General features: G+C 44.1%; 1 protein-coding gene across 2 annotated transcripts; it reads left to right on the top strand.

Annotated features, from left to right (window-relative positions):
* The first annotated feature begins 3423 nt into the window (after positions 1-3423).
* Positions 3424-18849, top strand: LOC146186030 (uncharacterized). 2 transcript variants are annotated; one of them, XM_084606960.1, is made up of 4 exons: positions 3424-3742; positions 6069-6132; positions 9827-9955; positions 18693-18823. In XM_084606960.1, exons 1-3 carry the CDS (start codon positions 3479-3481, stop codon positions 9898-9900), a joined length of 402 nt encoding a protein of 133 aa, XP_084463086.1. In that variant the 5' UTR covers positions 3424-3478; the 3' UTR covers positions 9901-9955; positions 18693-18823. The 2 variants fall into 2 exon arrangements, with proteins under 2 accessions (XP_084463086.1, XP_084463085.1); XM_084606959.1 differs by having other exon boundaries at positions 3427-3742; positions 9827-9960; positions 18693-18849.
* The last annotated feature ends 1250 nt before the right edge of the window (positions 18850-20099 follow it).

Genomic DNA, 20099 nt, shown 5'->3' with positions numbered 1-20099 from the left:
TATGTCATCCGCTGAAAATTCAATGAGAAGGCATGATGCTGCAATATCATTCAATTTCAATATTGACGGAGCAGTCACAAGAGACAAAAAGCACTCAGTAATGTGTCCTGGCAGCCTGTGTGTACTATCAATGCACACCAGTTTCTTACAAAAAAAAAATAATACTAGTACCATCAAAACGACGGCCTCTGCTGACAGGCTAGGTGTGCAGTTGGCATGACCAAGAAGACATGCTCCATCAATATGTGTGTAGCTGTAGCAGTCAGTGGATTAGCTAGCATGGCATTAATGAGGTCTTTCACTTATCTCTCAAAGGAATGAAGTGTTGAGCTACAGCTGCTACAGCATTACCAGCTTCTCCACCACCTAATTTGGCACCCATTTTGCACGAGTTATCATTTTAACGAGCCTGCCACTCCCATTCTCAAAAACAAAAACACTATGTCCCCCAGATATCCAAAGTTTCTAATAGCTGTTACGAGGTGAAGCAATTGATTCAGATTGAATATCATCATTTGTCGGTTATAGAGTCTTCATCCAACAAACTCCTGTAGCAAGTGACCTGCACCACAGAAAAAAACAAAAAAAGCATGTATTAGCACTGGCAAAACATTCTGTACAATAAGCAAAACAATTGCAAAGGCAGGAAAGTTTGGTTTGTTCAGCCTGTTGTGATAGGATCTGCTGAATTTGACTGGGTGCCCATTTTATTTTCCTGGGGAATATTATTAATTTTAGCTATATGCTAAAATATGACTATAAAGCATACATCGGCATCTTCATGCACAATCTCACACATGGATTCTGGTTAGTTCAATTGTCCAACAGATATCAAATTTGATACTCTGCATGGCTTAACAAATTTTTTATCCCTATTAAAGTGAAATGATACCTTGTTAACTGACATCACGCTTTGTAAAATGCACTGCATTATTTAATGCGCAATATCCACAATAGTCGACGTATACCAGTTAACAGCTCCGGGTCATTTCAACCCCCTGGGGTTCTTCAAAGCGCACTGGCATCATGCAGTACATGGGTGCCTTGGTTTTCATCTCCAATGAAAAGCAGCAGTCATGTCCTGTGTTTGAACTTGCACCCTTGGGCACAGCAATCAAGTGCCCTAACCAATGATCCTTTGCAGAGGGGCAAATCCACCAGCTGTTACTTAGTATTTGAACAGCTACTATTATTATGCTGTGACATATTATGTTGTGACTATTATTATATTGTTACTATTACGTTGTGACATCCAGCAACTGCTTTGTCTGAGGAATGTGTAAATGACAATACTTACAACTCTCACTTAGTTTAATTGAAACCAGCGATTGCAATCCCTGTACATTTTGAAATATGTAGTATGTATCTTTCTTATTATTTACTTTTATGACATGCATAATTGTTAGAAAAGTGTGAACTATTAAAATATTGAAACAACATAACTGAATAAAAGTTTTCAACTTACCAGTATGCTGTAGCTGTTCTTCACTCAACTCTTCTAAAAGTAGTATGAATACTGCATCAACAAACAGCATGAAATATGGTTTAAATTCAGTTAGGGAAGGATGCCTGAACAGCACAGCACAGTGTAAAATAGGAGCCACATCTCACCACCGGTTGGCAGTGGCATGTACATCTCAGGTCAATAATGTGTCAGAGCATATACTACAATGATAACAGAGTTGTATAAAACAGTGTTGTTTACATATATGTATATGAACTTCAACTTGTATTATTTGCTCCCTTGCCTTGTTTCAGACAGATGTGAAAATATTGCAAGAGAAAATTTCACACCAAAAGTTGAGAAATAAATTATTGTAAATTTGACAATTTTTGACCATGCCCCCCCCCCCCCCCCCCCCCCATCATGGCCTGCATTTCACAAGTAGGAAGATGGTCACCCAGAAGTGCACTCACTTTTTTTTTCTTATTATTCAAAGGCTTGCCATGTGGCATAGAATGAGGCTGTCTTCTTAAAGGAAGTCATGCAGTCTATTTTCTTCAAGAAACCGGAACAAGCTCCGGCTCTTAATATTGTCCATTGTCCACAAGTGTAAATGTTTCTCCCTTGTAGCCGACTGTCCAACTTCTTGTAGTTGTCTTATTTTTGACGGCTGCATTCTTGGGCACGTCCATAAAAGGGGGCGAAGATCCACCTCGGCAGTTGGCCTTGTAAACTTAGGGCATGTGCTTTGCACTGCATCCTCTTCAGAGCCCCGTCGGCACGTCACCGACGGGGCAAGGGCCCTAATCTTTGTAAGGGACACCTCTCTCGTTATGTTATGAGGGAGGGATTAAGTATAGTAACAGCATGCTTTGTTTTCCTGAGTTAATGCTGAATGCAATGAGACAAAATTGAAGTACGAGCATTTAAGGTGATGGTCATTATAATTGCAGAGGAAACCTATGGTAAAAAATGTGTGCTAATATCATCGGGCATACAGGGCTTGATATGGCTTCAAACTTTCATTTTTGTGCAGCTGTATGAATCAAGTCATATATCAAGTGGCAGTCTGCAAGTCGGACTTGAACATAGCAGCATTGCATGCAAATAAAGCTATACATTAAAGGCGTGAAACGCGGCAACACTTCGTCTCCAGGCCTCGTTACAGCTTGCGCCATTCTGAAGACCATGCTGGGGACCAACCCTTCGATTTTAGCTGTGATGGTATTGGACTGTACATTTAATGCAGGGATACTGAACTTGACATATGCTGGGGCACTTAGATTTACTGCAAAATTACGCTGGTATCGACTTTGGATCGACGTACTGTGCTACAAAAATTAAACAGTAGTATGTGGTTATTTATCATTAGATATCAATAAGGAAGGAAAAGATGTTTGCTATCCTTGCAGCACCTAGCTGAGGCGGCGAAAATAAAAGGATAGTGAGGAAGCGGTAGAGGAAATCAAAGAAGAGCGACAGAGAGAAAGGACAGTGCAGGCAAAAATAAGAAAATAGAGATATATACACTATATATGGTATAATATACAGTAGAATCGCGACCGCGCCTTTCGCAGTAATGTGGTGGTCAAAAAAAAAAAAATCTCTAATAGCACAAAATTTGCATCACGTGAAATAATAATACCGCGGTAGTATGTATGCTGCAATGAGCAACACGCCCTCCACCAAAGCGCATAGAAAATGGGGTAATGTGAACGCGCGGTCATGTTAACCTCCTTGATTATGAGAGTGTATATTTGTTTCCTTTGGCCATATCACCACGGTGGACATCAGTAATAAAATGATAATTTTCTTTACTTTAAATAGCAGCAAGAGCTTCTTATCTATTAAAACTACATGACAAATCTCTGACCTAACCGGTTTTCCTGTCTGAAGACGATAATTTACTAGCAGACGATATCCCGTCGCAAAACGAACGAAGCCAGAGCCATCCAAAGTTTTAGGCATTCCTGTAGCCAAGAGAGTCTGGGAGGCTGCGTTAATGGCGGTGTTTGTGCGCGGTCATGGTGTGCGATGCTCTTGTTGTACGCAAGTATTCATTGTTTCATATCTGCCAGTCGCTGCCTGCAGACAGTTTATCGCGTGGCATGGAAGCTCCACAATAGCCTATGCTGTATGCGACGACGGGGGAAAGCTTTCGTGAACGTATCGCTTGTGAAAGCATACAAGCCACAGACTACAAAGAATGCTGCGAAAGGCAGGCTTACTGGTGTTGGCATGCCAGGAGATGACCGCAAGAGAAGAAATTTTATCATGGGAATGGTGAAGAATTGGCAGGTAAGTGCTGTAACTATGTTTACACGGGCGAACCTTTTCCCTATTCCTGTTTCTTATTGCAATGGCAGTAGGGCTAGCAGTAGCAGTATCAGCAGTTGCGCGTCACTAGAGAGAGAAACAAAACTTTATTGTCGGAAGCTGAGTTACTGGGTCCCCTAGTGAAAGAGCCAAGTAGCCGTCAGCTGGTGGCTCGCTGTTTACGGCGCCTAGTTGTATGTATCGGGACGCACGTTACGTAGCACTGGGGGGCAAGTGGCTGTCAGTTGGTGGCTTGCGGCGACTTTTTCAGAGCGGTGCGCACGGCGCCCAGTTGTATGTAAGTACATACCTATCGGGGTTTGTGTTAAGGCAACAGGAGGGGGGGGGGGGGGGGGAGGATGGAGTCTCAAACAATCTACAGTGAGGAGCCCACGGCATCATCAGATGTGCCACCAGCTTTGCATTTGATGCGGCCATCTTCAGTGAATAGAGGCTTTGTCTGTGTACACTCATCTTTCATGGCTGTAATATTTAAATTGCCTGCACACCTCAAAGGGCAGTGAAACATTTCCAGTAATACTGAGGATGACGCTTAAATCAGTTGCGCAAATTCAAGCAAGGTATCAAACTATTGCAAAGATGCATTCAAAAGACATATTACTTCATTGCTTCAAATTGAATACAGCCTGGTTCACTCCTGTGAATGCGTTCCGAATTTGCGTCCTGCGACGGAAAATCAAAAGGTTCACATTCCAAAAAAAAAAAAAAAAAAAAGCACCCAGCAGGCAGGTGATAAATTCCCATTTTAGTTTTTGATCAATTCCATTTGGCATGCATGGGTTCAAGTTATTGAAAAAAAACAACAGCAGGATTGGCTGAAAATACATTTTATCCATGTTGTGTCAACAGACGCTTTGGCAAGAAAAAAAGAAATGCGTGTCCCATAGATGTAAATACGTCAGTATTTTTTCCTAGTGACAATGAAGCAAAGAAAAAAAAAAAGGAATGGTGCACTTGCGGTAAATTTCGCTGACCTTCCTGCGCTCAACTGTAGCCTGGCGCTGTCAATCCACGCAGCCGATGGTAACGCAATATTATAAATAATCCAAAGGGATGTAAGCTCTCAACAAGTGTGCTCACGCGCGTTAATCTGACTGAAAACTAAGCAGACAGGCGAGAGCACAGTGAGCTGCTGCCAGGGACATTACTCATGATGGTGAGTCTTTGAGAAAAGAACAGCAGTGAAAACATTGCAAACTCTATTATGTATGAATATCGATAGCTCTGATCGGAACGAGCTTTCACTGCTCAGCCAATGCACACGATAGTTACTTTTTTCAATCGATGTTTTGCATAAGTGCCTGCCACCGCCAGCACCGTGTCGCATCGTTGCCGCCGTTGCTTGTAGCCAGCGAATGCCGAATCTTTGGTGAACCTTCAAAGGAGTTTCGAGGGCGTGCTCGAGTGAAATGTGCCGAGCACACCCGCCGCTTCAGTTGCTTGTGAATGCCAAGAGCTTCCATCCATATTTTTTTCGCTCATTCTGAGAGGGAAATATATAAAAAAAAAACATTCTTCCACTGCCTTCGCTGCTCGAGTAGCATGGTGCTGCCTAGTTTTCGTCCTCGTGGCAGCACAGAATTCGAGACATTACCTATGAGAAATCAGCTGTTTAGGCAAGAGTTTGCATGTGCATAGAGGGTAGCTATACTTGCCAAAGCCATTTATGTAGAGAGACGCAAAGTTCCCCGAGGCAGAACAATAGCCAGAGCCTGTAGCAATGTTTATTTTTTTTAATACTTGGAGTACTTTGACGAAAGCAAACATGCTGGTTTTGTAGATACTATAGAAAACACAAACATATGACAGAACATATATTTACTTATGAGCCCTTTTAGCTATGAATTTATTGTTCGTCCAATCATCGAACCCCACTCTAGTGATAACACATCCGCTGCCAAAAACGGCCATTGTGTGCCAGCACCCGCAGTAGCCCGAACTCATTTTTCGCGAGCAACTTAAAGCATTAAATGCTTGGTAATACACAAAACAACCACCAGTTATAGTGTCACTATCTACGTAACCAAGAGGCAGAACAATGTGCTTAACAAGCATTTTGAAGCTCTATTAAGGCTTTCTCTTTGCTGTAAACATTGTTTTTCATTGTAGCTTGCACGCAAGGAGTTGTCAAATGTGGGTCACTTGTAAAAAGTGTTTGGCATTGATGCATGCATTACTCTGTTTGTGCAGTGCATGAAGTAAGCTTGCAAACATCAGATTCTTGTTAATTACCTATAACGAGGTTGCAAACTCTACTTGACTTGTTTCTGTTTGCATGTGTTTGCAGAGAATATTGAAATGGAATTGGATACCCATCTTGCACATGGCGGAAGGGCAGGGAGAAGCAAGAGGTAAGTGCACTGAGGATTGAAACCCCTGTGTTTATCTCTGAATATTGCCTTCTTTTGCTGTTACGTAAGAAGTGGTACCTGCAGCAGTCCCAAAGATGAGCTGCTTGGCAGCTGGCTAAGCCATGATGTTGTGCAGCTGGAATACCTCTTTTGAAGGGCTTTTGGGGCCCCAGTGTTGAGTTTTACCTGTCTCTAAAGATTAGAAAAACATTGTTACAGGATGGGAAGCTAGTGAAGAAAGAGCATGACCGATGGTGATGGGATGGGATGGTTTTTAATAATGGGAGCAGGCCTGGAGCAAGTGCTCATGCCTGTGCCACTGCTCGCTTCATCTTCATTGTCCTTAGCAATATTCTGTGTCTAAAAGAAATTGAAGATGTTGGTTACTTTCCTAAACTTGTCTAGCTGCTCATTAATTAGATGTCTGCACATACTCTAACAGTGAGACGCCTTGTGACAAGGCCAATGTTGGGAGCATGCCCAATCCTTCCCTTTAAGCATGCCAATTTTCATGCTTCGGGTTGCTTCTTATTGGTCCTCAAGAATGTGCTTCTAGGTTCTTGTTGCACTACTGGCACCCTGCTGACTAATTGGCATGGTCAGGCGCGTCTCATGCACTTACCCCGGAGCTTTTATGCAATTATGATTATGCTTGCCTTCAGCACTTTTAAACGCATTTTAATAAACGGCCATATTAGGAAAATAAAACAACAAATGCAGTGCTGTAAACAGCGCATTTCTAAAATCGTAATTTACTGTCTCCTTACATTTGAAGGGCCAGGTAAGAACTGTGGTCTCGATATAGTACTTGGGATCTATATACAAGCAGAAACCATAAGTTGGTGTAACGTTGAGGAAAATCGAGAAATTCTCTGAACATTGCACCCACATTTCTTTCCGCGCTCTCCCCTTCCGGTTGGTCTGTTTTGTCTGTTGTATTCTGTTGTATAACACCACCGAAAAATATTTCTGGCTATGCCACTGGTACCAAGAATACTGTCACCAACTTGCCCAAGCTGCCTTATCTGCTAATTTGATTCAAATGTCGCAAAAAGCAGTTGTGCCTCTATGAGCCACCACACTCCATGCGTATCAATATGAATGGACACTGCCACAGTTCTAAATAGAGCTCAATAGAGAGTTTGCAATAGAGCTACATATTAAATGATCTACCAACAAGGAAAATGGTTGGTACTTTTATTGCATCAGTTAAGGGGTCGTCACCAAACATACAGCACCTTAGAGAATTCGGCACCAGGTGTTTGCATAAGTGATAACTCATGGACAGATGCAATTGATACCTTGAGCAAGTATGAGCAATACCCACACAGCTAGTTTTTTATATTTTGTTTTTACCTACAATATTACCCTGATTCATTGGTATTGTGTATAGGTGCTCCCCAGTGCATGCTCAAGTTTGCAACATTTTTCTGCCTGTGCAAATATAAAGAAGCAGCGACGTGCAGACTGGAACTTTTTGTAATGAATGCGTTGCATGCGGCAGTGTATTTATGCTAATACACAGTACCGAAGATGTACATTATCACAATGGTGTGCAAGGGAACAAGAGGCACCTGCTCGCGCTGGTGAGTCAGCAGAATGCCACTGCTGCAACAGTGCCTTGCAGCACGCCCCTGGCAATCAATAAGCAGCACTTAGTGACAGAAAAATAGCATGCTTGTTGGTAACGAACGACACGCATTGTCCTAGAGCCAGTCTCGTCACCTGGTGTGTTACCATGAGTGTGCATGATATGCTGCTGTGGAGTGGTCCAGTAAATTTTGTCTTTGATGGCAGCCTTTTGTCCATAACACTTAAGAAGCCAGAAGGTAGACATGGACAGTATCTTTGTACATAGTGTAGGCACATGAAGTAAACATTCCACTGCATGATATTTTGTGTGCAGTCTGCTACACATAAGCATAGGGCTTTTCCTTCACTTTCTTTTATTACCTGTTTATATAGCTTGTGGTCATGGAAGTAAAAATATCATTACCAAGAGTATTTTCTTTTGCATTGCACGGCCAAATGAATCGGCAGAAATAGGAAATGAGAGCTTCACTTCTTAATTCATTGTTGTAAATAGCGGCTAGTGATTCTATTTGCTAAAAATGCATTGCTTAGTGTGTCATTTGAGTGGCTGATTGGTGGGGTGCTCAGCTCTTGATCTGAAGTTTTTCTAACTGCATTCAACTTTCTGGTTGGTTGTTAACTATTTGTATAACAATGTTCAAGTAACTGTGTTCTATTTGCTTCTTTTCGCACTCCAGGTTTTTATGTAACCCACCTCGTGAGGTATGTGAGTAAAAAAAATACAGTAAACTCTCGTTAACACGAACTCGCATATCTCGAAAAATCGGTTAAGCTGAAAATTTTCTATGTCGCGCTTTCACCTCCCATAGGTAGTATGTATTAACTCCCGTTTATCTCGAAGCATTTTTCGGGCATAATGCGGATATGTCGAAATTTTGACCACAAAGATCGAAGGCAAAGGTCATTACCGAAAAGTGATAGGGGCTCCAAGCGAGCGCTTTGTTCTTATATTAAGTGCTGAATGCAGTGCTGAGCGATTACAAAATTCCCGGAGACGCAGTCGTTTTTCACCTTGGGAGCAGTCACGTGAGCACCGATCGCATGCGAGGGCTGATGGATCTTATTGGGCGTGGTTCAGTCAGCTGCCCTCTGCACGTGCATACCGGCAAGAGCAATTTAGTGATTGTATGGTTCTGTTTTGTCGCGCCATATTCACGAAGCATTGACTGATTTTTGTTGTGTATGTGGTGTTCGCAAAATAGTTGAATGCAGCGGCGGCGACCAACGGCTTATGCGATGCGTTTAGCAGCTAGAGGACGCTTTTGTCGGGCCGAATGCCAACGCGAAGCGGGCAAGCATTACCCAGTTCTTCCTTCAAAAATTATAAAGTTGAGTTTTTCCTGAGAATTCTTTTCCGTTTATTACAAAAGCTCCCTTAGTGCAGTGGAGCGTTGACGGACGTGACAGGCCGAGGGCCGCCAAAGCATTCCGCTCGGCGCTGTCGCGCTCAGGTTCTGGGTTTGTAGAAAATTTCACGTATCACCCAGAAGCAGCTCGCTAGGCAGCCAATCGCAGAAGGCTTTGGGCTACTCAATTTCCGTCCTGGTTCTTTTTTTTTTTTTTTTTTTTTTCGTGAGCGAAGTTGGTTTTCCTAGTCCGATTTTAGCGAAGAACCTGCAGACACTCACTTCGTCTGATCCATGCATATATGAGCGCATCGAGACAATTCAGTAAAAGCTTGGTAGGGAGGGTAGTAAAGGAAAATAAAAATGCTAGTGTGGCTAGATATTAATTTTCTAAAGGAGCAAGAGGAAGTCATTGCTTGCATCGCAGTGTAGTAGTGCACCGCTGAGCTGTGACTTTTTTTTTTTTTTTACACGCGATACGTTACAAAACCATTCATCACTGTTTACCGTACGTCATGCTGTTTAGTGTTAAAAGCTAGATATAGCATAATTTTACTCCCCCTGACTGGCCCAATTGACCTTCATTTCCCCAGCTAGGGAACTGGATTGCGGACGCTTTATTAATGTGTGGAGCTATCCACGGTAGCTAAGTAGCAGTTCGGTAGCTAAGGAGTTCAGCTCGGCTCTGCTCTCCTCGTCTGAGTTTCTCTTCCTGTTTTGACATGTAAATAATGTATATAAAACTTCTTTGCCAGCTCTACCTGCTGCTCCCCGTCCGATGTCTTGTCCGCCTGATCACGCTACCCAGAAGCCTTGGCCCCGAACCTGATCGCATCAAGTGGATGGCTGCGGTGTAATGGTCTGCGCCCCCAGTCCTGACTCTGGTACGGTAAGTACACGGTCCTTCTCTTGGAACATTGCCAGGTTTTACAACTTGTAGATATTTGTAAACTTCGGCAAATGAAGGGTGGTTTTAGAGGCAGATTGGTTTTCTCTAACCACATAGTGCAGGGACTTGCCATTGCTGCAGTAGTCATGGACTGAAAAAAGTTGCACAAACCGGAGCTGGTTTTAATCTTTGGGGAATTGGGCATTGACTGTGGGCCCATCCGCAGAAAACCAGAACTGATTAGGGCAATTGAGGACATCGGTGCGGACGCGGAGGGGATAGCAGAATGTTGGGAGCTTATTCAAGAAGAGTTAAAGAAGGCTGAGGAACAGGAGAAGCTCAAAAAGGATCTTGAAGACGAATAGAATTAAAGAAAAAAACGGCTCGATCTGCAGTTAGCACAGGCAGAACACACTGGGAGACACACACCAAACTTCGTTGTGAGTCAGGAAGCATCAAGTGTTAAAATAAAAAACCTCTTGCTACCGTACAAACTAGGAGAAGATATAAGGCTTTTTCTCGTAAAGTTCGAGTGGGCATGTGAAAATGTTGAGTTATCGTCTGAGTTTTGGCCCCAGAAACTGCTGACCGTCCTCCCATGTGAGGCAGCCCAAGTGCTTGCTCGGCTGACAAAAGAAGAAGCGGCCGACTATACTAAAGCAAAGGCAGCACTTCTCAAAAAGTACCGCCTATCCCTCAGATGCGTTTTGCCGCCGTTTCAGGGAAACCAGGTAACAACGTAATCAGTTGTTTCCGCATTTCGCTCACAATCTGAAGGAAGACCTGACAGAATGGTAAAAGAGGAGAACAGGCTTTCGGAACTGATGACAAAGTAATAGAAGTGATCTGCCTGGAACAATTTTATAGCTGTCTAGGAGCAGAAACGCGTGTGTGGGTGCAAGACAGGCCGAGAAATAAAAGCTTAGAACGTGCAGCAGAGCTGGCCGAAGAATTTCATGCTAGGTGCGAAACAGAGTGATCGCGTTCTCGGGGAAACCCTAAAGCAAACGAAAAGTTCCGCGAACCCAGACTGCAAACCTAGCAAGCGGCACCTTGGAGCAAGACGAAAGCCACAGGGCAGAGTCGAGTAACTACCCTAAAGTGACAGCCGACAACAGGAAGGAAACCGAGATAAAAATCGGTCTGTTTCCGATGCAACGAGCCCGGCCACTTTGCCAACACATGCAGGAAGTTGAAGGTTTTTTTGTCTTTGGCGGATTCAGATGAAAAAAACATGCGCCTGCTAGAACCATACCTAAAAGAGATGCAGGTTAATGGGAAGCATTGTCGGGTTCTTAAAGATTCCGCGGCCACCATGAACGTAATCCACTCCACATACGTGAAGGCAGCTGACTTAATGAGGGATTGTGCGTGTATTAAACAGGTTGCCGTAAAGAATAACGCATGTCTGCCGGTCGCACGTGCCAGAATAGGCCCATTTAGCATTCTGGAAATAGAGGCAGCAGTATCACGGAACCGGCCGGAGCAGTTTCCGTACCTCTTTTCGAACAGGTCAGAGCAGATGCTGCAGGAGGAAGGTCGTAGCTTCAGTGACCGAGCCGTCCAAGCGCTCACTTCATTGAAAGCCCGCGAAATTGCAGCTGAACTAAGCCGAAAGAAGAATGAGCTTTCTCGCGCGATGGGCCAGGCAGTGGCAAACCAAGGTAGCGTCAGATTCTGGCGGAGTGGCTCAGGTCAGCGACAGAGAGGACTTTGAAGGCAGGGAATCGGGCACTATGTCCCCGGATGAATCAAGGGAGATAGCGTCTATTGTAGTGCAGCCACGCGTGGAACCCTTGTTAGCTCTGGCAAAAGTTGATAGATGATAGCAGCCGAGCCGTAAAAGACATGGTAGAAATGAAGATAAATACAAAAAACATTTGTGGCGAACATCCTCCCAAGCTAGTGTGGCTGCAGAAAAAAATAAAAGAAAGCTGCGGGGAATTGAGCGGCCGAGAAGGATGGAACGAGTATGGAAGAAGAATAGGAATTAATGAAACTGGAGTCGAAGAAGATAAAAAAGCCCCCCCCCCCCCCCCCCCACCCCCAAAAAAAAGCGACAAGCCTGGAAACTCGAGAACGAGATTACCGGGGCCTGAAAATGCTGCAGGCACTGATATTAAGCAGATGGCTTTTGAAGAGCTTAAGTTGTTTTTTGGTGAGGCGGTTGCCACTTTTCTCGACGATAAAGGAAAGGATGACAGATGGCACGCTGTCGCTGATACAGTGACACAGCTATGAGAATGAAAACTACCTTACAGCACGGCACAGCAAGCGATCTAGAGTTTCTAATACACATGCATGTCTGACTCTGCCACTTGTCAGAATTGTAGCAAGTCTAATTTTCTCTTTCGTTGAAAGAACGTCCTGCCTCAAATCCCGACTTGAATGCTAGTTTTCTTTCGTTTTTTTTAACGATCCTTATTTGCCTCTTTAACAGTACTTTCAAGTCCTCTGTCACAAAATTGAAATTAAGTTTTGACGGGAGGTAACAGGTGGCAGCCAGCCGCTCGACAACTTGCTTGGAGCAGGATGGCGGGTATAATGAATGCTACCTTGGCACTGAAAGTGTTGGAATTGGTCGAATATTAAAAAATTCTGAAACCATTATGGACCCAAGCAAAGTTGCTGATATTATGAACAATTATTTCCACTCTGTGTTCTCTCCCAGAGATGAGACAGGTAACATATTATTGCCATCCACTTCAGACCCAGACTTTATTACGTTTGAAGGAGTCTTGTCACTCGTACTAAACCTGAAAGAAAAATTGGCTTCAGGTCTAGATAATATTCCCAATTCCTTCCCTCGCCGCTATGCTGAACCAGTGTCGCATATATTAGTGTCCATTTTTAGCCTCTCGTTACGCACTGCTATTTTACCGGATGACTGGCGTATTGCTCGCGTTATCGCGGTTCACAAGAAAGGTGATCGTCTCTTAATGGAAAACTACCGTCCTATATCCTTAATCTCCACGTGCTGTAAATTATTAGAGCATATGGTGTCTCATTTTCTTACAAATTTTCTAGAAAGTAACCATTTGCTGTCTCCATTCCAACATGGATTTCGTAAAGTATTATCTACGTGTTTCCAACTAGTAACAACAGTCCATCACATTGCTAAAGTTCTTGACTCAGCTGGCCAAGTCGATCTCATTTTTCTTGACTTTAGCAAGGCTTTTGATCAGGTTCCTAATAGAAAACTTTTGACTAAACTTAAACATTTCGGTATTCCTTCCTTCATAATAAATTGGATCAATGCGTACCTCTCAAATCGTACCCAGTTTGTCGACATCAGAGGGCACTGTTCCAATACTTTACCGGTTTCATCGGGATTTCCACAGGGAAGCGTTTTAGGGCCTATACTTTTCCTAATCTACGTTAACGACATAATTACTCACATTCATCCCGATATTAACATCCGCCTCTTTGCAGATGATTGCCTTCTCTATAAACAAATAACATGTGAACAAGACCAAAGAAATTTACTTGACAGTCTAACGAATATCAGCGATGGTGTGCGGTATCTGGCATGACACTGAACTCCCAAAAAACAGTACTGCTCTGCGTCACAAATAAAAAGCATCCCTGTGTATTTTCTTATGTTATCGATGGTCACCCTTTAAAGCAAGTAGATGAATACAAATACCTGGGAATTACAACTACTAACACTCTTTCGTGGTTTAAACATATAACAAACATTTGCGCATCTGCTACACGTAAACTCGGCTTTTTAAGACACAAGCTAAAACAGGCACCTTCCAACCTAAAACTTCAAGCCTACAAAGCATTTATCTTGCCGAAACTCTAGTATGCTTCAGTGGTTTGGGATCCCTTCTACGTAAAAGACAAACAAAAGCTGGAATTGGTCCAAAGATGTGCAGTTCGCTTCATATTTAATAAATATAGAGCTACTGATTCTATATCAAAGGTTCTGTCAGATAATAACATCCCAACACTGGAAACTAGGCGGAACATTGCACGACCTAAATTTTTATTTGCAATTTACAAAAAGTATCTGAACATCAACTCACAAAATTATATTCAGCCATTTTTATAGCGCTCATCAAGACACAGGCATGCCCATAATTTGCTCCCTTATACTGCGCGCACTAATTTGTTTGAATACTCCATTTTTCCACGAACAATAATAGAGTGGAACAAACTGCCTGCAGCCATTTTTTCTTTGGAAAGTTTTGATTATGGTGTAACAAACGCATTACAGTTGTGATGTTTTTTTTACTTTTCTGCTGTTTTTACCCTTATTTACATGTCCTATTGTTGTGTAATGTTATATTTTGTGCTCTTGTACGGCATTCATTTACTGGTCTGGATTTGCTGCTGTGTGATCCCTTTATTTTTTCTTCTGTTAAATCAAGCGCCCATTTCAAGTATGTTTTTTTTTTTTAAAGCTGACCTGCTTTGTTTCTGTATATTCCCACCTGCTTGGTCTTCTGAGACTGCAGTATTTTCAAATAAATAAATAAATAAATAAAAGATTGCTCAAAGCATCTACAAATAAGTAAAAAAAAAAACTAACGTTTGTTGTTTTTTTTTTTTACTTACCTTTTACTATAGTCTCGATTGAGCAGTATGGCATGATAAACAGCTCATCATTCGTGGTTCAAAATTTCAGTAGAGATTGAAATGTCATTAACACAACTAAAGGAATAAAGCATATGGAATCAGACAGGGGCTTTATGAATCACATCTACAGAGGAGGGCGAAGCGGAGAGCTAGTACTTCACTTCGATGTCAGATAGGGAAGTTTTTTTAGATACTTTCGTTTGGTTTGCATTACATTCCAGGAAGACAAGGGGTTCATCTACATAGCTGAAAGTTTTAGCGAATACTTGAGTAAATGATTAAAGCGGGTCACACATCGGCCAATCGTCTAATGTAGGTTGTCAAGGCTTTCGGCAGCTTCCCGTGTTTAGTATGTTGCGTAACGTGTCTTCATGAAATTAAGTTTCATTTCAGCTTATTTTAACTTCTTTTCCTAACAGTTCGTTATTCTCACATTCTTTAGAGCCCTTTCGTGAGGCTGGGGGATAGACAAAAGAAACCGCCCAAGAGAAGGAAAGTAGCGGCATAAGCGTGAAAGGAAAGGGTGTGGAAGGAAAAAAAAAGGAACGAGCTGAGAGGCAGGAAAAAATACTGAAAGCAAGCAAGCAAAAAAATAAATTTGCCAAGCCAAATTCACGAAACTAAGCTCAAGACATTGTAAATGCGCAATTAAAACGCTTCATTCCCGTTGATTGCTCTGCATTGTACTGGTGCTTATGCAAGCTATCGTAGACTGAAATATAGACCACAGGACAGCTTAAATAAAAATTATGCAATGAACGACTGCACCCACGAGCGCGGGCCGCTGGGCGCGCACGGCGGTCCCAGTAGACGTTCATTCCATTTATCGGGCATGCTAATTGGCACCATGCAGATAGCGCTAATGCCTATGAGTCGCCCAATTTCTTTAAACATTTTTTTTTTTTTTACGGGTTGAGAAAGGATGCTAATGCAGGGGCAGGTAGTGTGTCCTCTTTCGGGAAGAATGCTTCGCGGAAAATCTGGACGCGGCAAACTGGCATGATTGCGAGCTCACTGCTCGTTATACGGCAGCGATCCAAACTTAGCTTCGCTTCATAAAGCTTATTCGAGAATGTGAAAAATATTTTATCAGGCCTGTGATAAATGTGTGCAGCAGCAGCAACCCAGGGAGTGCACCCTAGAAATTCATTTGTGACCATAGAATGCCGCGAATCAAAAGAACGGCTAATGCGCCTCGCACACAGCAGATCCTACGCATCTCCGTTGCACGGCCAGCGCACGGGTCACTACGAAACTGTTATTCCCACCGCGAGGGGCGCACGCGTCGCGCCGCACCACGAGTTACTTCTGCACGGTGCCCATAGAGTCTCTCCGCAGCAGAAGGGATTTTTAGCTTCTGAAATAAACCAAATGCTGGAGCTGGGGAGTGCAGGTACCGGGCAAGGACCTGAGACCTTGCATTGACTACAGCAGCTTCCTTTTATAACCTTGCGTGAAATGATCACAGTGCTTGAAAAAAGTTATTTTCTTTCTTTGTGTCTATGTTGAGATGTGCCTCATTGCTCTAATGAGAAGTAGTCTTTTCTTAATATTCAGAATAGCACCTTTTGCTGAAAAAAAAAATCGGCCAGTTCCGGTTGAGCAGGTTTCCAGATTCGTGCTATAAGCAAGGGCTATGTCACACCCAAAATTGCACTCTTGTTGCTCAACTTAAAAGCCTGGTGGTGTTCTTTGGTTGGCCATGTACTGCCTTGGCGGAGGTGGGGGCTAGGACCTGATCGCTAATGCTCCACTGAGGACTCGCAAGCTATACAGGTCATCAGGGTTTGACTATGAGCCAGACTGCAACTGTGACACCCATTTGTGGTGAATCAATCAGCTGCGACCTCTTCGTGGCGTCTTCTTGGCGGTGGACAAGCTGTTACGACTGGGATCTCAGCCGAAGTTCATGTGGCGCGCTTCCAGCAGATCGAGGCAGAATCAAAGGGGTTGCCTGTGAGCAGTGGCCATCAAGGACGGCGACGACAACAGGCATTCCATTCCCACATGCTGGGCGGTCAGTTACCCTGCCGGGCCGGAACGGGTGAAGCGACCCTCGTCATGCCTTTATTCTCCCATAGGAAGATGACTCTTGTGAGGCGTTCATATCTGCTTGACAAGAGCGTCAACCAACCTTCTTGATAGAGGGAGCCGAGAAAAGAACGAAGCCGATTCCTGGAACGGGAGATGCACGCTGCTTAGCCCCAGTAGCGGAATGACCGGTCAAGAGCTTTGACATTCCCGAGAGCATGGGGCGTGACACCTCAGCCGAGGGCGTTTTCTGCGGGTGCCGAACTTGCACCAATAACCAGGCACAACATCGACATTGCCACCAGCAGTGCTGACCCTCACCACTCCTCTGAAAAGCTGCGAGGAGGTTCCAGTGATGCCTCTGGCAGTGGGCCGGGCCTCTGTTGACCGCACGTGCCCACTGATTGGACTGGCCCAATTGAACTTCATTTCTCCACCTAGGGAACTGGGGATTCCAGACGCTTTATTAATGCGCGGAACTGTATCCACGGTAGCTAAGTAGCTCGGTAGCTAAGGAGTTTAGCTCCGCTCTTCTCGTCCGAGTTCCTCTTCCTGTTTTGACATGTAAATAGTGTATATAAGACTTCTTCTTTGCCAAATCTACCTGCTGACCCCGTCTGATGTCTTGTCTGCTGATCACACTACCCAGAAGCCTTGGCCCCCGAAACCGATCGCATCAGCATAAAGAAAACTCTTTGCAGATTGCGAGCAATAGTGGTGTGGTGGTCTTTTTCTTGTAGGCAGCGGCTGTGCACAGTTCATGCTGCCACAGTAAATATAGAAGTTTTGGCTTGGGTCTCTGAATAAATAAAGCCAGAAGAAATTGCATGTAAAAGGGCTATTAATGATCTTGCATTAAAGGACTACGATGGCAAACCGATGGCGCCGAGGGAAAATGGTGGTAGTGCCACGCGATTAGTTTGCGTTGGCTGTGGAGGCATAGCTAGAACACTTGGCGACGACTTGCAGATGTCTTGGCACGCACCTCTAGACTCATTTCATGCTTTCTGTCGCTGTATGTGTGTATGTTTATTCTAGGACTCATTCACACTGTGTGAAAGTGCTCCTCACTCCACCCCACCCCCCTTCCTCCTCCTCTGAAAGTCGGAACATTGAACATGCCCCCCTCCCTCTCGTGCAAGTAAAAAAAAATCTTCAAATTTTTGATATCAGAAGGTTGGCAGGTATGTAGATGTTAACATTAGTGCTGGATCTGCGTGTTGTACAGCCTACTTAGTTCGAAAATACTGCTGTCTTGTCATATAGGTGGTGTGTATGTGGAGGCACAATAGGGAGGTCTAAAGGTGAATACAGACAGGAAAGCGTGGCGTGACATGGTCCATAGGGTCACGAAGAGTCGGACACGACTGAACGCCTGAACTGAACTGAAGGTGAATACAGGCGTTAACGTGGAAATAACAAGTAGGCCACTGGAATTTGAATTCACCAGCAGTGCAAGGGAATAACTATGTATGTCCTTTCAATGGGCAGTATGGCTTTTATGGCAAGGGCCATTTTGTGAAACAACTTGAGACGAGCATCAGTGTAACCAGATGGCGCAGCATTCTTTATGCTTGAACTAAGCAAAAGCAGATGGCTGACACAAGAGAGATCTGAGAATTTGATGCCTTCGGCTAGATCTAGCGGTACACAACAGCTTTTTCCCAGCTGCCGTGAAGCTTTAGGTAAGGAAAATAGAGCAGGTGCTTAAATTGGCCTGACACAAGAGCCACATACCAGACGGCTAAGGTCACAGATATGGTATGGTACAATATATTGTAAGGCTGTGATGTTAGAGTTAAGAACCAGCCGCTCGTGACTTGCACATAGCAGCGTGAAAGACATTGCTGCAGAGCAGACCTTATACACACTGCTGAGCAGAAAGTTGATTTTTGCCACAAATTGAGCATATGAGAAGAGGCATAAGCTCATTTCTTTTTTAAGCTATCTTTTGCAACATTTGACAACCATAGAATAAGCCAAGCTTCACTGAGTTAGTACTTAGGGTAGTGCAAATACTGTTCAGCTCTGCATAGCTTGAAAGATGTCATTTGAACTCTGATTGCCTGAAAACACTTTGCACTTGAAATCAAAAGCTTCTTTTTTTTTTTTTTCAGATGCAGTTGAGCAGCACACCCTGAAGTTCCTGGAGAGCACACCAAATTCGAAGCGGCGCAGCTCTGTCAACCGCTGTCTCGCAGACATGTTGAAAGTTAAGAAATGAGGGCCAAGTAAAAAAAAATTTTTTACTGTTGACGCTGCTGCTTCTGTGCTTCCTGCACCTTTGTTTTGAGGTCTCCGACCTTGAAGCCGAGGTGTGGCTTTCTTAACCATAGGGCCTGTAGACCAATCTTTTTCAAAGGGAGGTCTGCAAAACCCACGCCCACAAAAAAAGGTCACACAATAGCTCTTGCCTGGCTAACAGTTTTGTAGGGTTAAAAGCATGAAGGCTCAAAGCTGCATTTAGTTTCTGCAAGCAAAAGAAATGCGAGAAGTGTGCGGAAATGAAGAGCGCGCGAAAGGAAAGGAGAGCATCTGCAACATTTGTTGCTGGCATCTAAAACTCGCTCTAGCTGTACTGCTCAATGGGGCAGCAAATGCAAAACATCTCGGGTGCCTGATGAGCGAGCGGCGCAGTGTTGGGAGCAGTCGAATCCCTGTCACTAGAGTGTCATGCTGCAAAACATGTAGAACCATATTTCTATCTACGCGCAGTCGTATAAACTCCGTATCATACGAAGTCCGTACCATTTCTGTATCGTACGAAATCTGTATGATTTCTGTATCAACGGAGTTCCGTACGATTTCTGTACCATGCGGAATTCCGTACGATTTCTGTATCATACAGAGTTCCGTATTCCAATAATTGCGTATGAACGGAAAATACGGATTCCATATATGCGGATTTTTTCAGTAGGGTGGTTGGAAGGGGCGGCCTGGTAGGAAACAGGTGCGGTTGGCATTAGCGGCCTGGCCGCAACTTGGGCGTACGTTAGTGGTGCCGTTACTTGCGGTGGCACGGGGCTGGTCGGAAGCACTGGGCTGGGCGAGAGCACGGAACTGGGCGAAAGGACATCGGCGATATGGTCTTGCACGGCACGCCGTATGGTAGGGGCCAAAGACGGAGCCATGTCAGGAACAAGGCGACCAGTGTCTTGTAATTGAGGGACCAGGGATAGCTGGCGGGCGACCTCTTCGCGAACGAAGGCTTTTATCTGTTGAATCAAAGGGCTGTCCTCAGATGAAGTAGAACCACCCAGTGCTAGTGTAGAAATGGTGTCGTCTCTAAAACCGGACCGCCGGGTAGAAGCGCGCTGCTTTCGAAGCTCGTCGTAGCTCTGGCAGAGTTTAATCACTTCACTGACGGAGGCAGGATTTTTCAGCCAGAGCATCTGACACGCGTCCTCGGAGATACCTTTCAAGATGTGTCCGATCTTAGCCGCTTCGGACATTACTGGGTCGACACGTTTGCACAGGTCAACGATGTCCTCTATATAACTTGTGAATGACTCTTCGGCATGCTG

This window comes from Amblyomma maculatum, chromosome 6, assembly GCF_055883805.1.
Source record: "Amblyomma maculatum isolate TAMU_Amacu chromosome 6, ASM5588380v1, whole genome shotgun sequence".
Lineage (NCBI taxonomy): Eukaryota > Metazoa > Arthropoda > Arachnida > Ixodida > Ixodidae > Amblyomma > Amblyomma maculatum.
This window is presented reverse-complemented; position numbering and strand designations above follow the sequence as displayed.

Bases quoted from the DNA above. Each gene is read 5' to 3' on its own strand.
- LOC146186030 (XM_084606959.1), top strand. From the start codon at position 3,479: ATGCTCTTGTTGTACGCAAGTATTCATTGTTTCATATCTGCCAGTCGC. The intron at 3,743-6,068 runs GTAAGTGCTGTA...ATGTGTTTGCAG, and splicing joins GAATGGTGAAGAATTGGCAG to AGAATATTGAAATGGAATTG. The intron at 6,133-9,826 runs GTAAGTGCACTG...CTTCTTTGCCAG, and splicing joins AGGGCAGGGAGAAGCAAGAG to CTCTACCTGCTGCTCCCCGT.